The sequence below is a fragment of the Ixodes scapularis genome, unplaced genomic scaffold (genome assembly GCF_016920785.2).
Source record: "Ixodes scapularis isolate PalLabHiFi unplaced genomic scaffold, ASM1692078v2 PGA_scaffold9__187_contigs__length_104089568, whole genome shotgun sequence".
Lineage (NCBI taxonomy): Eukaryota > Metazoa > Arthropoda > Arachnida > Ixodida > Ixodidae > Ixodes > Ixodes scapularis.
Window position 1 is genome coordinate 82,788,342 of NW_024609884.1, and position 18,514 is coordinate 82,806,855.

General features: G+C 46.6%; 1 protein-coding gene across 1 annotated transcript; it reads right to left on the minus strand.

The window, feature by feature from the left end:
* Positions 1 to 1,366: 1,366 nt before the first annotated feature.
* LOC8032318 lies at positions 1,367 to 18,174 on the minus strand. The gene is made up of 4 exons (XM_029992935.4): positions 18,066 to 18,174; positions 17,746 to 17,837; positions 9,815 to 10,139; positions 1,367 to 1,894 (listed from the first exon to the last, which is right to left on the minus strand). The coding sequence occupies exons 2-4, from the start codon at positions 17,832 to 17,834 to the stop codon at positions 1,736 to 1,738; spliced, it is 573 nt and encodes a 190-aa protein (XP_029848795.3). The 5' UTR covers positions 17,835 to 17,837; positions 18,066 to 18,174; the 3' UTR covers positions 1,367 to 1,735.
* Between the last annotated feature and the right edge of the window lie 340 nt (positions 18,175 to 18,514).

Genomic DNA, 18,514 nt, shown 5'->3' on the forward strand with positions numbered 1-18,514 from the left:
TACTGAGGGGAGGGTATACCCCTTCTCCCTCCTCCTCACCTCGTCATCCTGCCTGCCACTCCACCACGGGGGCCACATGGTCTCATGGGGGCCACGTGACCTGGGGGGGAGGGGGGTCACGTGACTTAACACGTGACCCCCATGGCATCACGGGGGTCACGTGACTTCACTACGCCGACGCCGCTCAAGGCGGAAACAGGTGCCTAAGAGCTGCGCTCTAAAAAAAGCTCGCAAGTTTTTTGTGGTACTCATGGGGGGGGGGGGGGGGGGGGGGGGGGGTGTCCGTGCGATAATACGACCGAGTATACGTAAGGATGTAGAGAATGCGGTGCTCGAGCACCACTTGACGTTGAAATAAATACCCTCTAACGGTAATAGACTTATTCCAAAACTCGAAGCGCCTCATCGCGGCGTATTGGCACGTTATGAATTGTGGGAATCAGTGGGCAGCAAACTTCATACGCGCTCCGCTCCTGGCCCACAGGTTCCCAGAATCCCACGCGCGCGGTGACCGATGTATGGAAGTAGTCTATTGACTACAACATAGGCCTGGCTAAGCGTTTACTTTTTTTTTTCAACTAAAACAAAATATTCCAACATGTTTCCGCAGACTTAAAATTACCGGTTTTCAAGGGCTTATCAAGTGAAGTCTGGAGAAAATCAAGGAATACTTTTTTTTATTGCAAAAAAAACGAAAGAAATAATTTGACTTTTTTTATAAAAAAAATTTTGGGAAAAATGCAAAAAATACTTACAATACACCTCTATATTTTTTCTTAAACGTGAAATACTCGGGACGAAAAATTCCACATCAAAAACTTCATTCTATAATGTGCTAAACATTCGCGCAAAAATGCCTCAGTATGAAAAAGTGGTGCAAGAAACGAGTTTGGTCATTTTATTCCTTTTGAAACTTAAACAAAATATAAAAAAAAAATTAATTTAACTAATTCTAGAAGACCGAATTACGTTAGAAGACCAGGTTAGTTATATTTTTCATCCCTGTGGCCCTCAAATTTGCGTCTACGCTCTATTGAGAAAGTACTTGGGCTACTTTTAGTCATTTTAGAAGATAAAAACGCTCAAAAATCGACGGACAAGTAGAAGAATGACGAACACCGCAGAGCGCACGTTGATAGCAGTACGAACAGAGAACAGAGCACTCTCCGTGGTGTTAGCCATTCTTCTACTTGTGCGACGGCGCTTTTATCCTTCATAATGAAATACCGATAGAATTGAAAAGAAATGGGCATGAAGGGGTCGAGAGGGTCAAATCAAAGCGAGTAAAGGTGACCGACTCTGGAGGACATATTCAGTTCCCCTGCTCGAGTCTCCAGCCCGGCGCAAAGAACAAGAGGAACAGGAGGCGGGTCGACCAGCGCGCGTAACCAGCTCGGGCAGCCGTTTATTCGATGCTCCGCAAATGGTGCCTGTACAAGCTTCGCAGAACCGGCGGCGCGTAGCTGGCGACTATGTACAAGGGTGGCCGGCTTTCGGCGACGCTGAAGCCGAGATGAGCCGGAATCCGGCGGTGAGCAGGGGGGGACACCGGGGAAGCAACAATGGCCGTGGGGGGTGACTAGCTGCGATCCGAATTTTGGTTCCATTCGAACTCGTCGCACCACCGATTTCGCGAAATGTGCCACTCGTTTGGCACGTGTCCGTGGAGGAGCGCAGGAGGCCCGACGGGAACGAGCCAGCGGCGGTGGCGGCGAGGAGTTGCCGGTCTCCGCCTTCACCGGGTGGCGGCCGTCCTGGGCAGGACGCTCCGGTAGACGTCCTCAGGCGGCATGTCCTGGTCTCTGGCCTGCTGCTCAAGCTCGCTGTGGCCGTCCTGGATCGCGTACGGAGCCGAGCGACCCAAGAGCTGCGAGTCCATCATCGACTCTTCCTCCTGGTTGGGGGACACGGAGGAGGAGGCGTTGAAACCAGATGGAGTGACAGTTTACGTAACAAAACCACGACGAGGCACACTGACTAACTCGGGAAATGGAGCATATGCATGGTTCCGGAAAAAAGGGTTCCGGAGCAAATAGCTCTAGAACAAAATGGTCCCGGAACAAATGGTCCCGGTACAAATAGTCCCGGAAAAAATAGCGCCGGGATAAAATGGTCCCCGAACAAATGGTCCCGGTACAAATAGTCTCGAAATAGATAGCCCTGGAATAAAATTGGTCCAGAACAAATGGTCCCGACCAGTGGTTCTGGAACAAATAGCTATGGAAGAAAATGGTTTACGAAAAAATAGTCCCGGTACAAGTAGTCCTGGAAAATATGGCACAGGAATAAAATGGCCAAAGAACAAACGGTACGGGTACAAATGGTCCCGGAACAAGTAGTCCTGGAACAAGTAGTCCTGGAATAAAATGGTTCTGGAACAAATAGCCATAGAATAAAATGTTGCCGGAACAAATGGTATCGGTACAAATGGACTTGGAACAACTAGCCCTCTAATAAAATTGCCCCGGTACCAGGGGCCCCGGAAAAAATGGCCCTGGTACAAATAGTTCCGGAGCAAATAGCCCTGGAATAAAACGGTCCTGGTGCAAATAACTCTGAAATGAAGTGGTCCCGGAGCTATGGAATTAATGGTCCCAAGTGTAAGGTACAAAACTTTTTTCCCTCAAGACATTACCGCCCGTGCGTGTACTGCACGTACAAATGCGCTGCAATCGTGTCGGTTGTGCCCTGTTTCAATAGGTAAATGATCGGCGGCCCAAAGCTGTTCCCTCCCTTTTTTTATCCTACATAAATCTCCTGCACGCCGGTTAAATAAGCAATGAGATTGTCGGCGACATCCTAAAGCATAGTTCAGTCAAAGGTTCAGTGTCAGAGAAAGGGATCGAGAAACGTTTCTGGAACAAGCATTGTGAAGCGCGTACTTCTTAAAGGGATAGTGAACCGAAATTTGGATTTCCGAAAACAATGCAGGAGCTGTAGGCTGGAAGCTACAATCCCTGCAACACTACTTGTAAAGCGATATCGCGAATGGACGGCCGTATTTTTGGAAAACGAGGTTGAGATTGAACGAGGCCGACGAGGCGCGTGACGTCAACATATCTCGTTGCCTCCTCTCCTCACTTCGCCCCTCAAGGCGGTGAGGCGGAGAAGACGCGCAGCCGTTCCCTCTCCTTCTCGACTCTTCTCGGAGAAACAAGACGTCAACATATCTGTCAAACGCGCCTCCTTTTTTTTTTTTTAGAAAGATACGGTCATTTATTCGAGATATCGCTGTATGAGTGATGTTTTGGTGTTTGTAGCATCCCGTTGCTCGCTTTTGCCGCCGTGTTTTGTGGAATCCAGATTTCGGTTCAGCCGGTTTAAAGGGATAATACAACGAAATTTCGGCGCTTATTTTTTGGTCTATATTTATTTATTTATTTATTGTACATACCCTCAAGCGCCGAAGCATTGTAGAGGGGAGGGGCAAAGCAAAATAAAACAAACTGACAAAACAATAAAAAACAAACAACAAGAAATTGAAATATCAAAAACACACAGCCATTGGCAAAAGCGGCAAGCAATATATTTTACGGAAAAAAATAAACAAAATAAAATGACTCATGTTGGCTCACCAAACAGAAATGTAGACAAAGATTGGCGAAAAAGAGAATAATCAGGTATAGTTGTATAGTATGTGTTCAAAGGAGCAGTATCACATCGAACACACCAATATCTTGTTAAAAAAAGTCACAAAAAAGAATTTTAAAACGAATTAAACGATAAGCAAAGAGCACCTGGTGGATGTCGCTAACGCCTCGTTTGTAATACCCGTCTAGGAACCTTGAGAGATAGTGATGGTAACTGTCTCGCGTCCGCCCACGACGACAGAAGATGGGAAGGGGGAACTCCCCTCTTCCCAAGAATCCCTTTTCTGTTACCCAGAAGTCACTATTGTTCCGCTACAAGATTATGGAAGATTAACCCGCCACTCAAAATTCGTACAAAACGTCGGTGGCTGGAACGACTAGGCCATCCTCTCGACATCAGCCTCGCCGTAGCTTTGCTCGTCCCGAGACGAAATACGTTACGATTGCGTTGGATGTCATGTGGTCTCCGCTGGCTGTTCTCCGAGCGCTTGCCATAGTGGGCAGTTTATAACGAAAACTACAGCCATTAGGCTCAAAATACAAACGTGTCATTGCCATTTACGGATATTGTGGGTCATATTCAACCTATTTTTGAACAATACGAGTATATTTCAAATTTCGTTGAAGTATCCCTTAAGGGCTGTGCAATGATATTGGGTTGAAATTTTTCTCAGTTTACCCAAGCTTACCGGCACTATACTGTGGCCAGAGTATACTCACACGCAACGCCACTGACCAAAAGCTTTTTCGTCACGGTGTAATTTGTAGGATTGAAAGCACAATTTATCCATCAGTCTCTCCTCCATAAAACGTGATGACCGATGAGGATCGCAGTGTTGACGCAGTCGCAGGAGTCACCCCAGCGTGACGATCTTCAAATGTGGCTCATAGATTGGAACGAGCACTGCGTGAGCACTGAATTTGGGATTGTGACAATCAATGCCTCGACGAGCATTTGGTTATACTCTGTTCACCCTTAATAGACGATTCACATGACGGACCGAATCGCGATTTCTGTCCGCGGACCGTGTACCACCGGGCAGGCACGTCACTGATTCCTGCGATCCGCGCCCCGTCCGCGGACGCGTGGACTGATAAAGTCGAGCGCCTTTTTCATTCGCGGATTTTTGGCGGGAGATTGACTTGAAAATCGTTTAGTCTAACAACGAAACATATTTTTTTCGTTTTTTTTTTTCTTTTTTGGACGGTCAAAACAAAAATGGCGCATCGTTGTGTTTTGTGCGTTGGCTAGTTCATTTTGTCGTGTGATTCTAGGTTCCACGCGTGAAAGAAACTGCAGAAACTTTGTCCGTCAGCCGTGACGCAGGTTCCAGTACTCCGGATCCGTGTTAAGAAGCTCCTGCCAAAACTCGACTAGCAAGCCGCAATAGTTCTTGCACGTCCAATCGGCCCAATCAGCCTTTCACCGAGCAAGACCTTCTTGTGGCTGTGGTGTTTGTGAGTGTTGTGCCCGAGCGCGGAGTGTGTAAAAGCATCTCCAAACGTCCCTCCGCGAACCCAGAGCTTCGTCGCTTCTACGCCGAACCCTTCTCGAGCAGGACCATGCCTGTGTCACTGCCATGCCTTGGGTTAGTAAAGCTACTGGCGCTTCGCGCGAAGCCTATGACGGTGTTTTGTCTCGATTTGTACGTAACAGCGGCGTACGTACGATTCTTTACCGCGGTAGCAAACGTCGCTTTCTCTCTTGGACAACGGTGCCACGGTACGATGTTGGAGTTTCGCGGCGCTGTAGGGTGCCGCACAGGTTCGATCCGTCCTCGCTGGCGTCTGCTCGTTGTCTCCCTCGTGTGAATACGCTTGGGAGACGGACGAACCGAGGACATGTCGCCACGTGGTCAATCCGTCCGTCGTCTGAATCGGCCATTAAGGAAAGCTAAAACACTTCTTGAAAAAAATTTAAAAAAAAGTAAACGGATTATAGGTGCATTTTAGAGTATTTTTATCCCGTGGATCTGAATATTACGTTCGCTTTGCCGGAAAATGTAACTAAACGCGAAAAAACACGTAAAACCTCCGACCAGTCGTGACGTTAAACTAGGATCCTTGGGCCGTCAAGCGCATGTCGCTCGTGTGGGCAGAGCGTGCAATTGTATGCTTGTTAGGTATATTTTTCAGCACTGACACCAGCAAGGACGTCTCTTTCTGACCTTTTTGAAAATAGCAAAGTGCTCGTTAATAGCTTTCACAGGCGCTGACTGAGATGCGCGAGAGCGGAGATTCCGAAAACTCTGGATATGACGCCCCTCCCCCGAAGGAGGGGCTTCTGCGGTACTTCGAAAATTAATTTCTGCAGCCTCCGTGCACCAAATTGAAAAATGATTTCGATATTCGTGATTTAGACGCCAAATGAAGACGATTTAGGTGTTTTTCCTTAGATGCATAACCGATTCAGTTTCCCTTTAAGCTGAGACTGCAGGCAAAGCTACAAGCGCGAGCTAGCCCGCGCTCCTGGCTTTGAGACATGCATTTCTAACGCGAGAGCTCGTTCTGTGGAAGAACGCTTCAAAGCAGCGACCTCTAGCTCTTGTCCTTGTCCAGTCGCCGCAATGACGGGAATAGTTAAACCCTAACAATAGGCAATTTTAGGGGCCCCTATAGACTTGGGGGCCCCAAACAGCTTGGGGCGTCGCAATGAGCATGCTCAATGTAAAGCCCCAAGCTACTAGGGGGACCCAAAGCGCAGGGGCCCCCTATTCGAGAATCCTCTAATGTCTGTTGCTCACACATGCCCTGTGCTTTCCCAACCTGGAAACGTGGCTATGATGAACATTAGGCGGATTCGACTTACCTGCGCCCCCTGCACCATGCAGCTGCACTCTGTGTACACTTACGAGTGCAGAATATATCTAAAACCACAACACGAAGTACATTGTCCTGCACTTTTTTTGCACCGCACTCCCCTTTTCTGCGCCGGTGCAGGCTGGTGCAGGTAAAGAGAACGAGCCCACGGCACCCGATTACGTGACCGCTTTTTCTGGCACGACCGGACTGGACTGGCGCGCTTCTTTTTCATGCGGACGTTTCCGCGCCGCAGAAAAAAAATTTGCGCATGCATGATTCTGCGTGGAGGCGCTGAGACCTTGCTATGTTTAAAATGGCACTGAAAGGTCAAAATCATTTTTTATTATTATTATCCGAAACGATTGAAAACGATGCCTAAACTTTACACTCCAAATTCCAAACTAGGGAACTCAGTGTTTTTGATGTGCTTGTGAAGACTTTGAAGTTTTTTTAGAGCCCCTTCAGCAGTCTCAAATTCTTTGAAGCGGTGCGAGGTCGAAGAGGACGCGCAGCGAACTTTTCTGAGTGACGGCAGGAGCCATGTGGTGCCAGTGTTAGACGAAAGGCTGCCCCGCGGCGGAGTCGCAACCATAAGTATACGCTGCACAGGTCCCCCGAAGGATGCGTCAGAGAAGGCGCCACGGCTAGCTGCAATTGTTAAAAAACTACGGGGGGGGGGGGGGGGGGGGGGGTTATAACGAAAAATACAGCTACCAGGCTCAAAATACAAACGTGCGATTGTCATTTACGGATATTGTGGATAATATTCAACCTATTTTTGAACACGACGGGAATATTTCAAATTTCGTTGAAGTATCCCTTTAAGGCGAAGAGACAAAATCCACGCGCGTTTTCCTATGGGAATGCACAGACGCACCACAAAAAAAGACTGGTTGCTGTCTGCTTCAATGTGCGTCACGGAAGTCGCATAGACACTAGCGCCAGTTGAACCTCTAGCGTATATTATAATAAGTTAATAACGCTATGATGTGGCCATAGGTGGTCTTCAGTGACGCAGGAAAAGTCTACATTTAGGCTTTCTTATCTAGGAGGTGTTGGGCGAATATGCAACTCTGTGGCTCTAACGAAGATATGCATCGGTGGCGCCCTCTGATGGTTCCTATCCGTGACGTCACAATCAGGAAAAACAGTTGCGAGCGGCAAGCTCGATGTTGTGTGTGTGTAAAATGCACGGTAACATGAATCTTATTTCCGTCGCTGAAAGCAGACCAAAGACGTAATAGCGAGCGTTTGGCCTTGTCTCGGAAAGCCGACCACAGCAACTCTTTTGGTGGCGCCCACGTCGCCAATAGAGACAATTTCACTGGTAGACAAAGTAAGGTTGAAGCGCGCAATGGGGGGGGGGGGACGGATTAGTTAGCTTGCCACTTCGGCCAGTGGCCGCATGGAAGCATGTGTCACTCGCACCACCACCGAGAATGGCTGCTGCCAGAATCCCTAGCGTAGTCTTGCCAAACGGCAAAAGTGCGTGGGCAATGGACACGTGCAGTGGCCTCGCCGTCCTGAAAATCGCTCACTACAGTTGGGCCGACACCGAACCGAAAGCGAACCGACACCGACCAACCTCAAGGACGTACAGCATGTACACGAATGATGTTGTTTTTTTTTTTTCGTTTTTTGGCAGAGTCGCATGCAATCACTGGTGCTCGCTTCTCGAACGCCGAATGATTGCAAGACTGCCAGGGGTCTATCTTCGCGTGCACGCTGCACGTGCTTGAGATAGCAGCAGCAGTGCCGGCTGCTGCTGTTTGCCGCTTAAAGGGAAACTGAAGCGGGTCTGCATTTGAGGAAAAACACCTAAATCGTCTTCATTTGGCCTAAAGGATTACGAATATCGAGATTATTTTTCAGTTTGGTGCACGAAGGTGGCAGAAATTAAGTACCCCTGAAGCCCTTCCTTCCCGGGGCGTGACGTCACGTTAGGAGTTTTCGTAATCACCACTCTCGCGCATCTTCAGCGCCTGTCAAAGCTATGTACGCGCACTCTTGCAATTTTCAAAAAAGTCAAAAAGAGACGCCAGAACTGGTGTCAGAGAATATACCTGGCACGCTTGCAATTGCACGCGCTACCCACACGAGTGACACGCGCTTGGCGGCCCAGATACAGATGTCCTAGTATGACGTCACGCCTGGTCGGAGGTTTTTCGCGTTTTCTCGCGTTTAGTTACATCTTCGGGGAAAACGAACCTTATATTCAGATTCACGGGATAAAGATTCGTCAAAATTAACGTCTAACTCTTTTTTTTTTTTTTCGAGAATTTTGCAAAATTGTTTTAACTATACGCTTTCCCTCACCGCTTCGGAAATGGCAGTCTTCTACAACACTCTAAAAAAGGTCTGTGTGTCCACTTTCACGAACAGCCCTCGGAGAGCCAATCAGCGCTACTTATGGAGGCAGTTCAACGAATGACGATAAATATTCATGTTGCGAGAAGATTTCTGCGAATTTCTCTTCCATTTTATGTTAATGAATTCTTCCGAACCTGCCCCATGACACGTATTCAGACCTTGTATAATACTTTGAATGATTCTTGCATTGATATTTTTAACCCATCTTTTGCAGCGTTCAAGTCTTCTCTTACAAATCTATAATCATCTTTGTAGCGTTCAAGTTTTCTATTGTCAATTTGTAGAATTATACTTCTTTTTGCTGTATGTTAATTGTGCATCATTATCAAGGCTTCAAGCTGTTCATGAGCACAAAAAATAAACAAATGAATGAATGAATGATGGAATGAATTGCGTAATGCCACAGCGCAGACCTCATTTGTAGATCTAAACGGATGTTCTGCCTCATCATTCTCTGAGCTGATTTCGTAGATCGGAAAGATATAGCTCTTGCATCATAAAAAAAATCTGTGCGTCTACTTTCACGCACACCTGGAGAACCAATCAGCGCAACTTGGAGGCAGCTCAGCGAATGACGATGCCGAAACATGTGTTTAGACCAAAAAACGCAGTCTGAGTTGTGACATAAAACAATGCAAAACGTCACGCTTGCATTGCTTAACAACTCAGACTGCGTTTTTTGGTCTAAGCATATGTTTCGGCATCGTCTTTCGCTGAGCTGCCTCCGTAAGTTGCGGTGGTTGGCTTTCCGACTGTTGTGCGGGAAAGTAGACGCATGGGCTTTTTTTAGAGTGTAGAGTGTAGGGCGTGGCGGGCGCCGTGCATCTCATCATCGCTGTCAATCAGATCGCGGCATCAGCCGAAACAAGAAGCATCACAAGGTGCACGTCCTGCTTTTCTTCAAAGTCAGCTCAAGAACTGCGTGACTTACTGTCTTGAGGCTTCTTGTTTCGCGATTCGTTGTTGGGTTTTCTTATCGGCTAATGCGGCAATCTGATTGGCATCGGAGCGATGACCGGACGTGAGCGCGGCAGAGAACCAGCGACACGCACCGGCGGCGGCGAGCTGGGGAAGACGAACTGGGCGACGTCCTGCGGGAACTGGGGCGGCGGACTGCGGATGAGGTGCTTGTGCAGGTCCTGGTAGTCGGCGTCCTCGTCCGGAAACAGCAGCTGGCGCTCGTCGGCCTGGTCGTCCTGGATGGAGAAGCGCTCCATCTGCTGCTGCAGGTACGGGTTGTCGTGGCGGGACTGCCGCAGGGCCTCCATGTCCTGCTCCAGGTTACGGGCCCGCACGGGCGACGTCGACAGCAGGTCCCAGATGTGGTCCGACGACTGCGTCATGCTGGGCCCGCCGGAGGGACGCAGGGACCGCCGCCTGCATATGTGCACTTGGTGATTCCAGAGGCCTCTCAGCTAGAGGGCGCGTCCGCAAGATGCCACCCCAAAAGGAGCTCTAGCCTCCGACATAGCAATATCCCTATAAAAAACAAGGCCTGCCCCCAAACGTCACCACTATAGTGGTTCCCCATAGCGTCACCTAACTAGCGTCAGCATCGTCACCAGCGCGTTTCACAACGAGTGCGACGCTAGCGATGCCAAGACGAACGCGTCAGCTGCTTTGTGGCGTCTCTCAGTGAGCTTCAGTGTGCCTTGGCGCGGATCATGGATCCACTAGCGATGACGTCATGCGCAGGCCTTGCCTTCTAGGTGGGCTATGGGAGGACGAGGAGGCCACGGAGGCGTTTCAGTTGTCTCGCCTCCAGTGCGGGACCTTCGATAACACTTGGGCGTCTCGTGAAGCCTCGAGCGTGCACGCGCAGCATACATGGGTAAATTACTTTCAAAATGTAATTTAAATACAATTACAATTACTCTGCTTCAAAAGTAGTTTAACTACAATTACTACTACGTGAAAAGTAAATAATTACAACTGCAGATTACTTTTAAAGAGTAATGCAATTACTTCACAATTAGTAATTTCTGAGAGCGACTCGACTTGGGCCCTATAACTTAAAACGAGTTGTATAGATTGCAAAGTATTTGATCATTCCTTACTCCAATGTTCACGTATTGTACATTCTTTATATGAATTCTGCTAAATTCATGATAGAACTTGACTGTAGGGGGCAATGAAGTACTACGTTCTTATATTTTCAATAAATAATAATAAATTAGTTCACATGCTGGAAGACGCCAGATTGCTAAAGAAAACAATTGGGTTGACAGAGATTTGTTAGCCAGACAAATAAAAAGGCAAAAATTAGTCATATATTATTATTTTACAAGTGTTTACAAAAAACTAAAATCTACACGCGCTAATACGACCACATTCACATACAAACATCCTGGTATTGTAAATTATTTACATTCAGTTGAAAGTATAATGGCTCAGAAATATGTAAGTGCCGAATCGGAGCTCCCGAATCATTGGTGGCAATATTCACAGGTACGAGGTGAGTCTCCAAAGTGCTTATGTAAATAATATCCGAAGTAAAACCAACACGAAATAAACTTGAAAATAAAACAATACGCATATGAGACAGTACTGGAAGAGGGACGTAAAAAACTGGCAAAAAAGAAAGAAAAATAACTTCAAGACAATTAAAATTCCCAACCTCGGCTGAAAGCTGAAGCTCAATTTTTTTCTTTCAATATTTTGGCATGTTTACGTTATTGTTTTCTTCTCGCACCGCAGATGGCGCCACACGGCGCCGTTGAGGTAGACTCCAAAGAGGATTGTCTCTAAGCCCGTAGTGTAAGCAACAAAACAACAAACAACGCGACGCTATTCATCTTGTGCGTGTGTGTGAGTTTGTGTATGTGTGTGAGTGTTTTACCGAGAGCTAGGCCGCTTGTGCGAGCGCTAGGGCTTTCAGAGAGGTTCCATCGGCGTCGCAAAGATTTGCAAAAGTAATTGTGCATTAAATTTCGCAATTACTGACGCTAGGAAGTAATTAAATTACAATTGCAATTCCTTTTAGCCAAAATTAATTAATTACAATTACAAATTACCAAGAAAAGTAATTCAATTGCAGTAATTGAATCCAAGTGTGACGCGCAGCTATATATGTAAATATTTGCAACATTATAAATTAATTGCGGTAGTCTAATTCAAAAGAAAAGCTCAAATTGTAGCTCGTCCATCTATGTCATGTAATATTCTGTGAGTGCTGTTGTAATAGCAGGCGCTGATTTTATTAACTCTGTGATGTAGAGAGGAATATGTGAAAGATTATTTCCTGACTTTTGACAAAATCCTACAGTCTTCGAAGTATTTCTAGACTTAGAAGCCTATAAAAAATTGTTATATTACAGTTTTTAAAGTTTTTAAGAAAATTTGAAGCGGTCACTCCAGTGGCACATTTTCCGACGCTGTGTTCTGGCCGTTAGGAACTTTTGGTGCTATCACAAATAAACAACTCTACTTTATTGGACAGTCCTGTGCTGTGGTGAATTGGTGCTGTCACTATTGCATGCCCAAAGAAACGTGCTAGGTAAACAACACTGTTGTGACCGCATCAGATATCCACAGCACCTCGCGGTCACTGCAAAAAACTTTAAAACGGGATTGAAAAAAAAAAAAAAAGCTTAACTGGGTTGGTTAATACCTATCACTGAGAGTATCTATCGTGCAAAATGGATCACATTTCTTAAAACTTGTAACGAGAATAAAATCTAAATTATATATATATATATATATATAGGATGTTTTTAGTTTTTTACTGCACGAACCGCGTAAGCTACGCTTACGCGGTTCGTGCAGGTGAGTTATACGGCCAGGGGGACATGGTATATGGGCTAATCGTAACGATCAGTCGGCCAATTAATTAAAATTTGGTAATTAAGTTTTTAGTTAATGAAAATAGGCATATAGTTCCAATTAGAAACTTACTGAGCGTCATCAAAAATCATTAAATCAACTCTTTTAGAACGACTTGAAGCACGTGAGAAAGTAGGGGGCGGGATATATATATATATATATATATATATATGTAGAAAGAGAGAGAGAGACAGACAGACATTGTTAATTCACTAAATGGAAATCAACTAACAAGAGAGAGGCGAGTAAAGGCACAATTTAACTTTACAATGAACCCCGTCAATCGACCGCTGTGGACATATCACGTGACCAGGCGACCCACGCGTCGCTGCGACCCTAGCGGGAGTCACGTGACACTCACCCAGCCATGGATTGACTTCGATGACTCGTAACGTCCTCTGTTGTCCACCATAAGATAAAACAAAGTGGCATTTTTTTTTTAATTGCTTTGTTAAGTTTTGTTGTTTTAAAAACAGTTATTTTAGTATATACGAAATCCATAGACTCCGAGAACATTGAGTTATTATAATGTACGCTAGAGCTTTAACTGGCGCTAGTGTCTATGCGACTTCCGGGAAGCAAATTGAAGCAGACGGCAATGAGTCTACTTTTGCGGTGCATTCCGATGGGAAAACGCGCGTACATTTTCTCTTTTCGCCGGAAAATAACATGCATCACGCTTGTTATTTGGGTAGTACCGAATAGTATGTACCTTTATCATAAATGTAAAAGTGTAATTTTACGATTCTAAGCAAAATGGCAATCGAAAGGAACAGTGGCGTGCCAACTTACTTTTGAGTGTGTGTGTGTGTGTGGGGGGGGGGGGGGGGGGGGGGAGGGCAAACCAGACACCCCCGGGGGGGGGGGGGGTCAAAACATCCGTTGCCCCCCCCCCCCCCCCCCCGGTTGGTGCGCTCATAGAAAGGAATGTAGAGTGTGTCCAAAGTTCGCCAGCATTCCGGTGAGGCTTATGGTATATATATTTAAAATGCCAGTCCTATCACTATATGAAAATGACCCCGTTGTGCATCTCTACGAGTGGTTAAAGGTCGACGTACACTTCGCGCTTTCCACTTTTGCCCGCCTCCTCCTTTCCTATATCCTCTCGACTTTTTTCTTTGCCCCAACTTTGCTCCCCTCGCAGCTTAGGAGAGGGGGAGCGCTAGAAGGATTATCTTCCCTGCAGAAAACCGAGGTTGTACGTCGGCCTTTAAAAACACTCAAAAGGTAATTAGTTAAATACAAAGGATATGAAAGATATCTTTTTATTATTTCCTATGCCGGGGAGTTTTTATCGCGCACCTGTTTTCTGACTTTTCCCTAGTTTCAAAGATTTCGAGTGTGCGGTGATATTTTGAACGCAGAACATGCATCTTCGCACATATGCATGAGCAGAGAAAATAAAAGGGTACTTATTTATTCTAAATTTGACTATTTACTTGGCCTTCACTTTATTTTGTTTTTATGCACAGATAGTTCCTGACCCAGTGTTACTGCGTAATTTGTGCGTCTCGCTTAATTTTGCAGGTGTCCTTCGTTCGTCCTGCACGTCATTCCCCCTGCCGAAAAGCGCCGACGCCGTGTTCGCGCTAACAGTGTCCAACAGTGCAGATAAATGCATGGATGAAGCTGTTTTAGCACTGTATTTAATGCCATGAGTTTGAAACAAAAGCATAGTAACTGATCATTACGTGAATCAAAAAAATTCCAACCTATTTACTACGTTATAATTATTCGTAGTAATTCCTTTGATAATCGAGCGTAGAAAAAAAAAAACGCTCCCGCTTTTTCCAACAGGAATGCATTGCCGCGGAGGTCAATTTTCGGCTGTCTGCTTCAATTTGCAACAGCACACTAGCGCCAGCTGAACCTCTAGCGTACGTTAAAATAACTCGGTCTTATAATACTCAAAATTCTGCTATAGGCGTCCTGTGTTGCCCAGGGGGCGCTGCGAAAAGCGACTTCTTTTGGGTAGCACAAATTTGCGCGTCTGAAACAGTCACACGTGTAGAAGCGTGCATGTTCCGGTGCGCGGAGTGCGATCGCAAGAAAAAGAAAAAGAAACAGCAAAAATCTGAATAACGATAATAGCGTGAGCCAAAAACGCCGTTTCACGCGTACAAAAGTAAAAAAAAAAAAAAAAAAAAAAAGGAAGCATCGTGATCAGATAATTTGACGTCACCACCAAGAGATAGGAGACTTGTACCCTATATATACACCAACACAGTGTTTCCAAACAAGTCCGCTTTGCCCACACCAGGTGTGGGCACTGCGCGTGGGCAGAAACCAAATTCGGGAGGAGTAAAGCATCTGCGCATGCGCGGTCCCGACAGCAGCGCCACCGCAGACGTCAGAGAGTTGGGCTGGTCTATAGCGGTGGTGACATGAATTCCACAGTTTCGATTGTTCTGCGGCGTTGAATCTAGTCGATTTCAGACGTCGAGAGGTGTTTTCCGTTCTTCATTATATAAAAAAAAAAAAAGAAAAAGAAAAAAAAACTTCGTGAAGGCGTTACAAGTAGTGCAAGGCCCAATCAGGTGAGCTTGCACTATCCAAAGAGAGGACGCCACAGTTTGTTCAAAACTTCAGCGCAAAAAACCGATACAAAAAAACAAAAAAACTTTAAGACGCAAAGCAACTATTGCAATCCTACCACGTTGAACGCAGTACCGAAGAGCGATATCATATGTAGTCAAGAAAGAAAACCAATAAAACGTTAAAAGAGTGTTACACTGTGTTAATAGCGGTTCACTGTTCAAGGTGCGAGTACACTATGGAAGTTTAGAAGTGTTTCTCATCCAGTGTTCAATATAACTTCGCTTTACGTTTTCGTTTTGCGTGTTTTATCTGCTGTTCATGGCATGATCTGTCAACAAATAATCACGGAAGTCTTTATCAGTATGTATATACGTCAAGTTTGTGAGTAAAATCACAACAAAAAATTCATGAAGTGTTCAATTTGTAGCTTAGTTATGACTTCGTTTTCCTTTTTTTTTTTTCCTTTGGTACTAATTCCTGCTGCCGAAACGACTTTATATATAAATGTTACGCCCGAATAATTTTATTCGCATTTTTTTTCTTTGTTTGTTTTGCGGATTTTATTTATCTACAGAGGGGGGCAGGAGATAAAGGCGTGGTGCCTGACAGCGCCTCTGCCTTCTCCAGTTCATACAGCACAAATACCAGTACAAACAAGTCACAGTGAGAATAAATCACAAGACAGCCATCGTCATAAAAACAAATAGAAACAGTAATTGTAGAAATATCTGAAAAGCACATGGAATACCATGACGCAAATCAAACAGCTACACAAGGGACTGTCTTGAACAATGTGGGGCGACACGCTTTTCATAACCCAGAAGACAAAAGAAAATAAAAATAAAGAAAAAAATTAACACGAAGTTGTGTGTATGTATATATATATACAAAAACATTTATAAAACAAATGGAAATAAGCTAAACCAAAAATGAGGCTACAAAAGTTTAATATAACTTACGTCTCATTGAAATTAAAAATAAATAAATATATATTCATCATGCCTTAAATAGAAGAAAATACGACAATTATGAACCACGTTTTTAAATATTACATTGATTTGACATAACTTAAATATTATATACAAAAAAAAAAAAAAAACTTTATGCTTGGCGGTACTTTCATTTTACCGTGGAGTTAGGAAAACGTAGACTGACACCTGGGCTGGCTTGCTACAAAGAGCGTCTGAGCTGAGACTGGGTGGAAGAAAGCACTGCCAAAGCCAGCGCACAAGCTGAGTACGATTCAAAGCGCGTCTCAAGACGCTCGCGCGCCCCAGCCTTTGCACTTCTTTCTTTCACCCAGTCTCAGCTGAGGTACTGTTCTAGCAAGCCGGCCTTGTACTTATTAGATGACACTTGTATACTCTGTTTCATACTTAATGAGCAATGCTGTCAAAGCAACAGGCGCGAGCATGGGGCTTGATTTCGTTGATCATTTGCACGCGTTCTCGCGCAAACAAAACCATAAATGAAGCCACACGCTCGCGCCAGTAGCTATGACAGCGTTGCACACTAAGTATGAAACAGAGTGTAGACATAGACAATCAAGTTATAACTCGAGATTCAACTACCGTTAATATACTGGGATCATTAACCTCTGAAAAAGTAACAGATATCAAATGAAATTGTGCTTCAAGATTTCAGCAGATGAACGCTATTTTTGAGTAAAGTTATATTGGTTGAGACCATTATTATTATTATTATTATTTAAGACGCACGAGCACGTAATGTTTGAAACACGTTATGTGCCATGCACTCTATCGTCACTTCGTTAACCTATATATGCTATCGCTGACAGCTTACAAAATACCAGCCATATACCAATTTGCTACACCACGAGAATGCCATGCGTTCATTCGTGAGCACATTTAGTCTAGTTCCGAAAACTACAAACACCAACCAGTGACGCTTCACAATTCATCGTGGATCTATAACATCAAACAAGCAAAAACACCAACATTGTGTATACGTACTGCACTCTGTGCTAGGTGAGACACGAGGAAAACGCTCCAATTGAATGCCGCTTTCTTAACTACTTCCACGAAGAGTTTGCGCTGCTCCGTTGTCACGCAGTGTCGACAACGGAGTGTGCGCGTTGATTCCCCAGACGCGCTCGGCCCGTCAATCCCTGCCTTTCTGTGAGCCCCGTCTCTGACACAAGCGGCATTTCCACCCAAAGAGCCGCCGATTCGCGACCCGGCTACTTACGATTCTCCATACGATGCGGCCGTCCATCCCCGTCGTTCGAATGCTACGTCACGCAGCGAACCTCGCGCACAGTGAATGAAAGCGTAACGGGATCGCGCATCTTCGGTGGGCGGCACGTAAACACTGGCGCTGGGAACGCTGGCGCTGTGCCGCGCCTCGAAAGCACCTTCGAGGTCCCAACGTCGGAAGCCGTATGCCGTGGCGGCGCTCGGCTCTCTCACAGCCTGACGCATCGGTTGTGAGGGCACGAGCCCCGCGACCAAGCGCAGCGGCATGCCTCCGCGGTGGCAGGATGCCGCTGCGCCTGTTCGTCCCGTCCTCGCGACGGAGTTGCTGTCAACTCAGCCGTGGCGAGTCGTAGCGCGACGACGGCGTCCGCTCTTGGCGGCCTCGACTGCTCCCGAACACCGCTCACCTGAACATGCTGGTGAAGACCTCCAGCGGGTTGCGGCGACTTCCCGGCAGAGAAGTCGTCTCCGCCTTCATGGAGTCCGGCTGGAGCATGGCCTGCGAACGAAAGCGAATGGGGGCGTGTGTCCGGACCGCGGATTCCGCGGTCACGTCAAAGAAGCCCCGAAGTCGAGCTCGGGGATACCAGCACGCCGCGTGGGTGGGCGTCCTCGGCATGACGGCGTACTCTCGGACAAGGACAAAGGTCGAAGAAGGCTCTCCAGCGCCGAGCCGTCGGCCCGACCGTGTCGGGCCCGGGGATTAAGTGGTGAACCGTGGTACTACCTGGGCTGCTCGTTCATGGGGTCAGATGGTGTAGGGGCCGACAGGCCACGCTAGGGCTAGAGGCCGGGGAGCGGACGAGAGCTGCAGAACCTCTCGAGCAGCCATCTCGTGAGTCACTCCGCGGCTGGCGATCGATCGGCCGCCGCGCCAGACGCTCCCAGCGGCGGTCTCCCCAACGCGGGGTTCGACCCCGGGCCCGGCGCTAGAGGCGCGTCCCGCGGCGGGGTGTCCCGCTTCGGCGGGGGATTTGGGGATCGGCGTGAACCGGCATCGCGATGCTCGGCGGGAAACTCGTGCCGCCGCACAGGGCTCACCTGATTTCTGCCCATCGGCTGGTTGGAGAGACGAGCCTGTGCGAAAAGGGCAATTGAAGCGGCGCTAAGTACGCTTTCAGAAGAAGAAGCACCGGCGTGGCGGGGAAACGTCACTTGAGTTTGAGAACAACCGGA